Source organism: Pyrenophora tritici-repentis, chromosome 4, assembly GCF_003171515.1.
Source record: "Pyrenophora tritici-repentis strain M4 chromosome 4, whole genome shotgun sequence".
NCBI lineage: Eukaryota > Fungi > Ascomycota > Dothideomycetes > Pleosporales > Pleosporaceae > Pyrenophora > Pyrenophora tritici-repentis.
In genome coordinates this window covers 1,298,885-1,311,614 of record NC_089393.1, presented here as the reverse complement: position 1 = coordinate 1,311,614, position 12,730 = coordinate 1,298,885, and the positions used below count along the sequence as shown (strand labels likewise).

Genomic DNA, 12,730 nt, shown 5'->3' with positions numbered 1-12,730 from the left:
AGTGACCGGATTGAATTGATTGTTGCGGAGTCTAGACTACATATCCGCGCTTCTACACACTGCTAGTGCTACAGCTCTAGGGTCTAATATCTTTTTCGTAACTCTATACACCACTCTTCTCGTAAACATCAAATTTTCGATCCAAAGAATTCATCTTATTGAAGCAATGGCTTTCATGTCTATCCGCCTTGCCTACATCAACTGTCATGAATATAGGTATGATAAAAAGATTTCCAGTTCTCATCGGGTGATGGCAAAAATTGTCTACCAATAACCAACTCAACCATCTCGGGCAGAGCGAGTATCAAACGTTCGATACTAATCGACGACTAAACATCTGCCTACACCATAATGGAAAACCAACACGAAACAAAAAGGAGTAAATATCCCGTCTAAATCCACTATTTTTTCTCATGTCTCGTGTCTCTGTCTTCTTCGTATCACGTTACCATGGCCATTCTCTCCTCTCACACTCCCTTCTTCTCTCTTGACATGGAGACGACTAATAGATACCGCTGCCTCTAGAGCTACGAAGCTACCTTTCTACTCTGGCGAGATCTGATGGTCAGGAATATGCTACAGTGTAACTATGTTCTTAGTATTATCGCATGCCGAGCCGTCATGAGGTGAACTCTAAAGCTAGAAAACGAAGTAGGAGAGGATTAAGTACTTTAGAATCCACCTCTTTTACGGATAGAGGGAGGAGATGCTAACGATATAAGCGCAACTAATACAGAGATTAAGTCGTAGTGTTTGTTAGGAAGGGGGGCGACGAAAGGTGACTAACTATAATGGCGATAAGATCAAATCTAGGCATTTACAGATATGGATTATAACGGATTTGGGCCGTGCCAACTATCACATCCAAATCGAATATCCGTGTATTACCGGTGTAATTCTGATAGAATGGAGGGGTATTATAGTGCAGCTAATGACGGCGGCGATTGGATTAATGGATAAAAAGAGAAGGGGGATACTACAAGCCGGACTATCAGAACGTCTCTTTTCGAAGGAAAATACATGTAGCTGCTTTCGGTTTAATAGGTATGCGGGGCGCTGAGAAGACGCGGCTAATGAGGGTTTAGTATAGTAGGATGGTTTTGGGGGGATAAATAATCACTTCACGCAGAGAACAAAACAACTAGAATAAACATGACAAACGCGATTCCGAGCCCCGTTCCGACTATGATTCTCGATTAAAGATATAGTTGGAAGTAACATGAAACGTACGTATACGAGTAGCGTTTATTGAAATGAAAAAATCAAAGTCTAGGTGAACTTGTACTCTCACGCACGTAAGATGCGTGTTAACGTGAGAACTCTTTTATTTTATTTCCGTACTACCCGCGCTTAAGAAAACACGTGATAGCAGTGGCTCTAGCATATGTGTCCCTAGCATTCCATGTGTGCGCGTTGGGCGCATTCTACTCTGGCACCGAATGTGAGCGCGTTCTTCTATCACCTGAGTGGTTATCTGAACATTGGTTCTGGTAAACGTATCTGGTCCTAAATTTAGTACATAGGGGACTCTGGTAGAGTGTTGAGATTTGATTTTTCCCTTGGGTACTGATGATGGTATTTTACCAGCCTGGTGCCGTGGAAATAGATGGGTAGATTGTTCAGCGCAGCCGTGGATGAATCGTAGTACAATATCATGGTAAAAAAAATCCGCCCTCGTGTGTCTGGAAAGGGGTCCGATCGGGATCTCCACCGTAAAAGGGGTACATTCCACATATTTTCGTCGTGATTTTCGTTGGGGGCGTGGCGTGGTGATTTTTTCTCCTAGTATAAGTAGGCGTAATGTCAACACAAATTACCACCATGCTCAACCAGTCCACCACTACCAAGACTACCAAGAAACATCGTTGAACAACAGAACAACAACTCAAGAGCTCAGGGGGAAAACAATGTTGTAGATAAGACTCCTTTTATTTCCCCCAAGCGAAAAAAAAAGCATGGCAAGGACAGAAATACACTACGTGAACTACACCGCATCACAAAAGGATCACTCATCCACACCCTACCCCCATCTCCCCCATCTCCCCGGAATAAACAAGCATTTTGCCATCAGTGCGCAACTACGTCTACGTATTACTAAAAAATCGCCGCTTCGTGACATGCCGTTTCCTCGCCGCCGCCCATCTACTAGCCTTTCGCTCGGGGAAACCCGGTGGTGGAAAGAAAACAGGTAGGTAAAGTGTACCTAGGCAGGGCACAGCGGAGGGTAAGCTTGGCGAACCCAGCTTGCGTAGAGCCAGCGGCGGCGGCGGCGGCGGCGTGCCCAGAAAGACATGTAAGTATACATGGGACCGCTTAACTATGGGGACCGCCTAACTATCTAGGTAACAAAATGCGGTACCCTACCGGTAAAGTTCCCCCAAGACCCATGAATCGCGCGACTGCCGTGCATAACAAGTCTACCATGTAAACGGTAGAAGCCACGACGAATGATATGGGTCTGACAAGTCACTCTCAGCGTTTTAGTGTAGGCGTAGAATGTAGACGTAACGCAACACCACGCAACCACACTGCACACATGACGTGGCAGTTGCCGGGTGACAAGAATAAAGAAAAAGAAAGGAACACAGGACACACGGATCAAGGGCGAGTGGTAAAGGACTTTTTGGGGGGTTGTTACACGGTTGCTTCCGCCCAGGCTGGTACTTTGTTCCGCACAGATGGATTTTACTTGGCAGCGGAGGTGGGTTACGCACCTCCTGATTCTGTATCTCCCTGCGGGATATGTACGACATGGAATACTTGGCTGCGTCTTCTTCAAGCTGTCGTATTCATTAAACTGTGTTCTTACACAGAGTTTCCGGTGCTTACGTATTGCGGCATGCCATCGAGTAGTCCTCATTGGCATTGAAGGAGGCTGGGCAGGGCTAGGGCCAAGGGCTGGGCTTTTACAGTAAGATGTAACGTCTGGGGCGGTATTACCACCGAGCTTCCGTGTGCAGAGTAGTTCATAACATAATGGGCAGTTGCAATAACTTGTGTGATATTCAATACAAATCCAACCCGGTGAGATATTAATGACTCGGAAGGATGCGCGATTGGCAGAGGCCAAGGTGGGCGCTAAATCACGCACTCGATGCGGTACTTGGAAAAGCTGGGCACTCTCCGTGTAACTCAAACAGTTGTAAACTGGAATATGGAGAATTAAGCATGATGATGATCCGACCGTCCAGCAAAGTGCCCAGGCGGAGATGAAGAGGCCACAGCCGACACCTCCGGATTTTCGGAGGGTGTTCGTGGTGAGCACTGGTGAGGGTAGTCCCTAGTGCCAAGGGCGATCTATTCGGATTCGGCGCTGACGCAAAATTGATCTGCCGCTTGGCAGGCCATCAGGAACGAATTCGAGGTGCAAAGACGATGAATTGCTTGTGCTGGGCTACTCAGAGGGGAAATTATGCATGCCATCTAGTCGCGATTGGGTCAATCGAAGTTTCTCCACCACGCGACGGAATATTGAGACTCGTAACGACACTTGAACTCGTCGCGCATAAAGGTATTGCAGAGACGGCGCCAATCGAGTTGGAGGTGGCGATCAGCAACGTTGAAGGTGGCTGAAGGGAGGCGCATACTCTTTAGTTGGCCATGAAAAAGAACAAAATGGGCTTGATGGAGTAGGCGCGAGCGTTCGGCATCTGCTTTGGCACCGGGCTGGAAGAAGACATGGACGAGGGTCGTGGTAGTGTCGATGGTCCCTGCATTTGGCTGGGACGCGGGTAGTGTCTCGTGAGCATTTGGCGCATCACATAGTTTGAGGAGAAGCTTGGCCTTTGTGGTGGCGGGGACAAAAGACGAGGGCTGGAAGCGAAACGATGGAGGCTGGGCGCGACTGACTGAGGCCCAGTATGAGGCCGGCGAGGCATGTTGTCGCACCAGTGCCTGTCGCGATGCAGGGACTTGTCTACGGTCACCGGTATCACCTTGTAGATCATGTGCACTGTGATGGTGAGTGAAAGTTTCCCGAACGATGCGGGTTGAAACACGGCTCACAGCAAGTTTCCTAGTGTCTGGCCGGCAAATCGTACGGTGCAAGTACGCGAAACGTATCGCGCAAAGACCTGCTCGGTAACAAGGTTGAGAAATGGACATGTCTGTCGCAAGACAAACCAGGCGAAACAGTGATCGTCTAGGCACATGATGATCAGATGCCATATTTCGACAGGTAAACGTTCTGGTGGCATGGAAGCATGGCCTCGCGACGGACGCATCTGGCGCGGACCGACACCGGTGAGGGATAGCGATTCAGCAGCCGGAGCGGACATGGAGGCTGGCGTCGGCAGAAAAGCTGCGGGTGGGTGATGATTGTGTGGGTGCGAGGACTATTCCCGCACGCTGGACCTTCTTGGGAGCGATGCGGTGAGGCTCACACGGGTGCCGGCGAAGCATCGGCAGTCAGAATCAACATCACGTGATTTATGGGTCGCGGGCTTCCTTGTTGGGAAGGCCTCTTGGGGTCTGGAAATGCGAGTATTTTCGCCTCAGGCGGCGGCAGCCTTGCAGCCGGGCCAGACGCGAGACGCGAGACGCCAGACAGGCCGGCGGGCAGGCTGCGAACCAAGGGGCCGGCGAGTTTGCATTTGTGCGAACCTTTCAAGACCCTGGACTCCCGCGTCCAGCGTCCGTGGTTTAGAGGTCAACGGCGCTGTTTGAGCCTTGTCGAGTCGGACCTTGTGCTACAACACCATGACTTGCAACTATAGCTATGGGAATACAACAAAGGATAAGAGCGTGGTTGGCCTGGCGACGCATACGGCGGCGCGTGCGCGAGTCGGGCAATATAGCAATATTAACATTGGCCGCCGGCTTGTTTACTGTATGTAAGCACGCGCCGAGAAGAACCCCTTGGCGCGTGCGTAGGCACACCATGGGCATGGAGAAGCGGTGCATTGTTGCGGTGCCTGTCTGGGTAACTATCTAGGGATATTCCAATACGCGGGGGGGCAGAAGATGATGATACTGCTGCATTGAGACAGGACATGGGGGGTATGGGATATTACTGGCCTACGGAGCGTGGATGGACAATTGTGCGCCGTGGGTCTGGAAGGCGGCTAGAAGAAAATTGTGCACATGGCAAATGCTTCGCATGCAAAAAAGTCGCGCAGGCGTGGGGAGAAGGTGTGTGTGTGTGTGTGTGGGCAGACAAGTCTCGTACGGGAGTTGTGGGCCGGAAAATGCCTCGCCATCCATGGTTCTACGTAGGCAGCATGGCTAGATGGCCAAGACATGACCAAGCTTTGCAGCATCTTTGAGAGTAGAAGCTTGGTGCGGCGGCGTGGGTGCGTGTGAGAGTCTGGGGGTGGGCAGAAGGTTGCAGTGAAGGAGGTGGGTTAGCAGGGCGTGGCTGGCAAAACGTCATGGGCGGCCATCCCTGCACCGGCAGCACGCTTGTCGCGGACTGTCGCGCTATCTCCAGCTTAATCTCAGGTGGAGTTTGCGAGTCGCGAGACAAACAATAGCAGGGGATTGTGAATTGGAAACGGCGTGGCTGGCATGGTTTCGCTGGGATGTCACAAATTCCGTTGACTTAGTTGGGGCGATGGAATCAAGGGCGCATCTCGACTTGCATGTCGAGATAGGGCTCTGATTACGGAGAGCAGTGCAGACTGCAATGCACTGACTGCTGCTCAATGCTGGACACTGGACGCGCTGCGTAAGAAAGCGTCATCTGCGCGTCTCCAAGCCATTCCCGCACCGAACAGCGAGCTTTCGCCTCGGCCGGTGAACGCAGCAGCGCCAAACGGCCAATCTCCGCTTGCAACACTGCGCCGATGATGTAGCGGCTCCCGCACGGCCCCATGGCGCCCCATCACAACAAAATGCCCCCGGGACTTTCGGCTCGCGCTATGTCCGCTTTGCGCCTAGCGCCATGACAATCATAAATCCCTCATAGCGGCCAAAGGTCGGTCCTAGCTAAGTTTTTTTCCCTGGTTGATACGCAAGAGGCCTTCTGCCGCGCTACTTAACCAGAGCCTCTCCCGCCCTCCTCTACTCTTTTTCACAGAGAAGGCCTTGCTTGCAGTTCACCTTGCACAGTGCAAATAATCGACTCGACTCGACTCGACGGCTCTCTCAACTCCACGGTCTGGTCGCCTTGGAAGCCTTCTCTGTGTCAACACTTTCCCGACTTAATAATACCCCCAGGAGGCAAGCCTCTTCTAATACCCTCACCATGGCGCCCAACGAGGATCCAGAGCGTCCTCGCGCCAGTTCAGCCGCTGAGCGGCAGAAGTCGATCGTCTCCATGACCGAGTTCGAGGGCATGGACGAATACACCGCCCTCCAGAAGTACATTCTCTTCTACCGCGACAGCAAGACCAACCCCCACGCCGAGCAGACGGTCAAGAAGAAGGCCTGGTGGCAATTCTGGAAGTCGGGCTCCCCTACCGCTGCTGCTGCCGTTGCCGACCCTGGCGCCGTCCCTGAAGAGTGTAAGTCCCTCCCATTTTGTCATCTGTACCAACAAATGGCCTGCCATTTCTTCCCATGGCACCACATCACCCCGAGCACTAAACAGCCGGCACACCTTCTCGAGCTCCATCGAAACAATCGGTGGCTGGCTTGCAGAGAGGCCCGAGCTTAAGCTCTTCCCCTGCTAGCGAAGCAATAGCGGCAGGCGCGGTGGGTCCCTCATGCAGGCCGACTCCACCAAACCACCCGCTTCTGCACCTCCCGAAATGAGCTTCCGAAATCAGCTTTCTCCCTTGCAAACATGTTGCTAACACACTATCACAGTCCTCAACACTGAGCTCCGAACTGGTCTCTCCTCGCACGACGTTGAGGAGCGTCGCAAGCGCTATGGTTTCAACGAAATCTCGTCTGAGAAGACGAACCTTCTCAAGCAATTCCTCGGTTACTTCACTGGTCCCATTCTTTACGGTAAGCCACATCCCTGCAAGAAACTTGTTTTAGCGCAAACCTAATACCAAATAGTCATGGAGCTCGCTGCTCTTCTCGCCGCCGGTCTCCAGGATTGGATTGATTTCGGTGTCATCTGCGGTATCCTGTTGCTTAACGCCATTGTCGGTTGGTACCAGGAGAAGCAGGCTGCCGATGTCGTCGCCTCGCTCAAGGGTGACATTGCCATGAAGGCTGTCGTCGTTCGTGACAACCAGCAACAGACTATCCTCGCCCGCGAGCTTGTTCCCGGTGATATCGTCGTCATTGAGGAGGGTCAGACCGTCCCCGGTGATGCCCGTCTTATCTGCGGCTATGACCACCCTGAGGACTTCGAGCTCTACATGAAGCTCAAGGCTGAGGATAAGTTCCACGACGCTGACCCCGAGGATGAGAAGGATGACGAAGTCGATGAGGACAAGTTTGACGAGGAGAACCCCATTACTCAGGGCCACCCTCTCGTTGCCTGCGATCAATCGTCCATCACCGGAGAGTCTCTCGCCGTCGACAAGTACATGGGAGAAGTCGCATACTACACCACTGGTTGCAAGCGCGGCAAGGCCTACGGTATCGTCATCACCACCGCTAAGCACTCTTTCGTCGGTCGCACTGCCACCCTTGTTCAGGGCGCTCAGGACCAGGGTCACTTCAAGGCTATCATGAACTCCATCGGAACGGCGCTTCTCGTCCTTGTCATGTTCTTCATCCTCCTCGCCTGGATTGGTGGTTTCTTCCGTCACATTCCCATTGCCACTCACCGCGCTGGAACTGACAAGTCCGTTACCCTCCTCCACTACGCCTTGATCATGTTCATCGTCGGTGTCCCCGTCGGTCTTCCCGTTGTCACCACCACCACCCTCGCTGTCGGTGCTGCCTACCTCGCTGAGCAGAAGGCTATTGTCCAGAAGCTCACCGCCATTGAGTCTCTTGCCGGTGTCGACGTTCTCTGCTCTGACAAGACCGGTACGCTTACTGCCAACCAACTGTCTCTTCGTGAGCCCTACGTCGCCGAGGGCCAGGATGTCAACTGGATGATGGCCGTCGCTGCGCTTGCCTCTTCGCACAACCTCAAGTCGCTCGACCCCATCGACAAGGTTACCATTCTCACCATCCGCCGATACCCCAAGGCCCGCGAGATCCTCAACATGGGATGGCGCACCGAGAAGTTCACTCCCTTCGACCCCGTCTCCAAGCGTATTACTGCCGTCTGCCACATGGGAGGTGACAAGTACGTCTGCGCAAAGGGTGCCCCCAAGGCTATCGTCAACCTCGCCAACTGCGATGAGATCACCGCTACCCTCTACAAGGAGAAGGCCGCTGAGTTCGCTCGCCGTGGTTTCCGATCTCTCGGTGTCGCTTACCAGAAGAACGACGGTGACTGGATCCTTCTCGGTCTCATGTCCATGTTCGACCCCCCTCGTGAGGATACTGCCCAGACCATTGTTGAGGCTCAGCAGCTCGGTGTTCCCGTCAAGATGTTGACTGGTGACGCTATTGCCATCGCCAAGGAGACGTGCAAGATGCTTGCTCTCGGTACCAAGGTTTACAACTCTTCCAAGCTCATCCACGGCGGTCTTACCGGTACTACCCAGCACGACCTTGTCGAGCGCGCCGACGGTTTCGCTGAAGTCTTCCCCGAGCACAAGTACCAGGTCGTCGAGATGCTCCAACAGCGTGGTCACTTGACTGCCATGACTGGTGACGGTGTCAACGACGCCCCCTCCCTGAAGAAGTCTGACTGCGGTATCGCTGTCGAAGGTTCCACCGAGGCTGCCCAGGCTGCCGCTGATATCGTCTTCCTTGCCCCTGGTCTCTCCACCATTGTCTTGGCCATTAAGACCTCCCGCCAGATTTTCCAGCGTATGAAGGCCTACATCCAGTACCGTATCGCGCTCTGCCTCCACTTGGAAGTCTACCTCGTCACCTCGATGATCATCCTCAACGAGACTATCCGCGCTGAGCTCATTGTCTTCCTCGCCCTCTTCGCTGATTTGGCTACCGTCGCCGTTGCCTACGACAACGCCCACTCTGAGCAGCGTCCTGTCGAATGGCAATTGCCCAAGATTTGGTTCATCTCCGTCATCCTTGGTCTCCTTCTTGCTCTCGGCACTTGGGTCATCCGCGGTACGCTCTTCATCCCCAACGGTGGTATCATCCAGAACTTTGGTGCTATCCAGCCTATTCTCTTCCTCGAGGTCGCCCTCACTGAGAACTGGCTCATCTTCGTTACCCGTGGTGGCAAGACTTTCCCCTCGTTCCAGCTCATCGTTGCCATTCTCGGTGTCGACGCTCTTGCCACCATCTTCACCCTGTTCGGATGGATGTCTGGCACTGATTACCAGACCAACCCCCCTACCAACAACTCCAAGTTCCGCGAGAACGGCTGGGTCGACATTGTTACCGTTGTCATCATCTGGGCTTACTCCATTGGTGTCACCATCATCATCGCCATTGTCTACTACATGCTTAACCGCATTGAGTGGCTCGACACTCTCGGCCGCAAGGACCGCAGTCGCAAGAACCCTGCGATTGAGAACATGATTGCTGCTCTCAGCAAGCTCTCTCTTGAGCATGGCAAGGACAAGCACGGAACAACCCGCTACGTCCTTGCTCCCCGTGCCATTGAGGATGAGGATGATGATTAGATGTGTTGCTGAATGTAGCATGATGCGATGTTTTTTGGATATTAGTATGGGTTTGATGAGCCCTCCTCGATAGAAAGGATAATTTTTCATCACTGTCTCTGTTAGTCTTCTCACGTATACCAAGAAGCATAATTTCATTATCTCAATTACAATTCTACCATTTGCTACGATCGTGATGTGTGACTGCCTATGCCTATGCTACATTTGAAGAACCATCAACTTGACCGCCCTGACAGCGTTTGCGGAAATATTTCTCCGCTCAACGTTTGTTTGTATTCAATAAACTATCAGCACTCTATCTTCAATAGGAATTGTATGCCCGGTGGCTGTTCATCTGGCCAGCTCGCTTCTACATATCGGTACACCTCACAGACGGCGGCCAATAAGGCGTCCCGCGTTCGGTGATTGGGTGGGCCGAAAATCTCGAAGCCAATACTTGGCGTTCGGGCAGATTTGCGGGACTTACGATTAGAAGTCTTGATTACGTTGATGTTGTAGACGGCAGGGTAACACGCAGCATTGCAATATAATCATACACGTCAATGGGTGTGTGCGGTGTAAGGATGCGTAAGCCTGCAGTGATGAAAGAATGGTTGGGACAATCACGCAAAGGCAAGCTGCTGTGAGACGAAGATAGTGTGAGAGACAGGGTCGTCGCAGTAACCATCGGCAGTCAGTAGCCGTCGCAAAGCGAAAAGGGCAATATTGATAAGCGCCTTCGCGATCGTCTGTTGACATGTCACTCCTACTACTAAGCCAAGATCGCGATGCCGCGATGCGTGACCTCCGCGCCCGTCCCTTTTTCCTCCCTACCCTTGATACCCCCCGTACGTAAAGGGCAATGCCAATTTCGAGTAAAAAAAAACTCCTCTCATATGTTCGATAATTCGATTTCGGAAGAATTCGATGCGGAAAAGGGAAAGTGAGGGAATGAGGCTAACTAGTCTCTCCTATTTTTGCGTGTACATGCGGAAAGAAGACCGATATACATTTGCTATACTGGTCTTGATGGGTCTTTTTCAGTAGCCAACGATGTTGATGAGGTGGGTTTTCTGACCTTCATCTCGGGATCGAATAGGCCTTGTTTTGGTTCGCCGGCCATAAGCCAGCCATCCCCTCCCCCCCTTCTTCCCCCCATCTCTAGCGCGCAAATTAAGCGTGCCGAGCCTCCGTAACGCGCCTGCAGGCCACCACAAGCCATGCTTCGCTCCTCGTACTTGGAGCTTGCATGCTCGTATCCACAGTTTGCGTGGGTCTTGAGGCTAGGCTGGGCTAGGTGACATATGTACGTAACGGGGCACGCATGTTGGTCTTACTACCGTCCTAGTGCGGAATCATGTGGGCGACGGACCCGCGTGCGCGCAACGGAGGCTCAGACGTATCTGGGTCGCGATAGAGCAAGAGGTATTGGCTTGTTCACCATGTCTGCGGCGCGTCGCGTTTCTTCTTCTGGTATATGTCCTTGTTGTCGTCGTAAGTAGTTGTCGTCAGTACACTACGTGTATGATTGCCAAGGACAACATGGGGGTTAAACTACGTGGACGTTGAGTGTGTCAGGTAGAGAAACCGTTATCGTGACTTTGTTCTTCCATTCGATGGGGAAGAGTTGCGGAACAAGGCGCTCAAACCAGGCCCCAAACTCATACGTATGAGGTGTCGCGCCGGACCTTTCAAGCATCAAGCATCACAAGACTTTCAACGCGTGCGTCTTATTTCTTCTTTGCTTTTGTCTCACAAAAACTTTACAATGCTTGTATGACGTTTCATCACCCAGTCTTTTGCCTTGCCTAGTACTCTCTCTTGTACAGTATGATACGGACTACCGTACCCCATCTTCTGGCAAAGTCATCATCATCATCATCATCATCATCACTTTATCAAAGGTCCGCCTAGGGCCCTGTGTGTAGGGGTTATCGTCCAAAACTTCGTTTTAGCCGATAACTCTACTGACGGCTAGAGCGTCGCAGCCTTGCAGATCACAAACGCATCTTGCTTTGTCCGCGGCGCGAATGGGTCATGGCAAGGCTCGTGAACCAGGATTCTATGGGTTTGTGAATGGCGATGCTTGATGCATATCGCCGTCGTCGCCGTCGCCAAGTCCCATTCATGGCCATGTGTGACGATGTCATCGCGTCGCCGTGACGATGCCGAAGCAGCACAAGGCTGAGATAAGCGATGGGGGGGCCGCGCTGGGGTGCAAGCGCCCTTCTGAGCACGTGTTTCGGCGTCGTTGGATCTAGAGGCACGTCATGGGCCTTCAGTGACGTTGCATAGCACGGGTGCGGCTCCATGAGACCGAGACGGGCCGTTAGGCAGAGCTTTTTCCGAAGCTTTTGCGGGTGACGTGGAGGGTTGCAGTGGAGTTGAGGTGCAGAATGCCCTTGCGGCTCTTTGCCCGCGGCTTTTTTATTGCGGATATCCGAGTTGGGAGCTGGGGGTGGCGACTGGGGCGGGCAGCAGCATGAGTAAGAAAGTCTTTTCGTTATGCAGGGCAAAGCGGCGACGTGGAGTTGACATGATTCATGTTGGCCCCCGATGTTGAGCTGTCATTGTTGGCTCCGATATGGTCATGATTTACTTCGGCTTCCCTTCCGCTCGGAATTCCGCTCGGGAACACTTGGACATCGGATTGCTCTAGTCCATCGGCTTTCTTCCATGTCTTTGAGAAAGGCATCCCGTGCACCCAACACTGCTGTTTAGAGAGATGCAGACCATCAGTGACATTCGACTTGACCCACTTAGAGATCATCCAGGGTGCTCACAGAGGACTACAAGGCCAGAAGAATATGATTGCAAGAGCTTGGAAGTAGAACGCAAAGCATGTACTTTGTCCAAAAGTGACGACATGTCTACTCTGCGATATCGCCGGGTATAGGAATGAACGATAATTCAAGCGCACATTCGATTATAAGACTCCATCAGCACCAAAGCATATGCAAGATATGCAAACAGGCCTCCCATGCGCCCAACGACTGTAATTTGAAGGATCAAGATCTGTCAAAGTCTATCTATCCCGTCAGCAAGGTTCGCGCCAACAAAAAGTCTACTAAAGAAAGTTACGGCCCGCAACGCCTTTTCTAAGCACGCTTATTTCCACACTTTTTACGTGAATAAACTTCCCTTTTGAACTACGGTTTCATCTATTTTCAGTCCAACGTTATCTTGAATAAAACCAT

The 12,730-nt window shown here is 52.2% G+C and overlaps 3 protein-coding genes across 3 annotated transcripts; 1 reads left to right on the top strand and 2 right to left on the bottom strand.

Annotated features, from left to right (window-relative positions):
• Window positions 1-3,438: 3,438 nt before the first annotated feature.
• PtrM4_092730 (uncharacterized protein) lies at window positions 3,439-4,277 on the bottom strand (the record flags this gene model as incomplete). The annotated part of the gene is made up of 2 exons (XM_001934302.2): window positions 3,439-3,952; window positions 4,006-4,277. 2 exons carry the CDS (start codon window positions 4,275-4,277, stop codon window positions 3,439-3,441), a joined length of 786 nt encoding a protein of 261 aa, XP_001934337.1.
• Window positions 4,278-6,184: 1,907 nt separating this feature from the next.
• On the top strand, window positions 6,185-6,595 carry PtrM4_092720 (uncharacterized protein; the record flags this gene model as incomplete). The annotated part of the gene is made up of 1 exon (XM_066107013.1): window positions 6,185-6,595. One exon carries the CDS (start codon window positions 6,185-6,187, stop codon window positions 6,593-6,595), a length of 411 nt encoding a protein of 136 aa, XP_065962681.1.
• A 325-nt stretch (window positions 6,596-6,920) lies between these two features.
• PtrM4_092710 (uncharacterized protein) lies at window positions 6,921-9,482 on the bottom strand (the record flags this gene model as incomplete). The annotated part of the gene is made up of 1 exon (XM_066107012.1): window positions 6,921-9,482. The coding sequence occupies one exon, from the start codon at window positions 9,480-9,482 to the stop codon at window positions 6,921-6,923; it is 2,562 nt and encodes an 853-aa protein (XP_065962680.1).
• Between the last annotated feature and the right edge of the window lie 3,248 nt (window positions 9,483-12,730).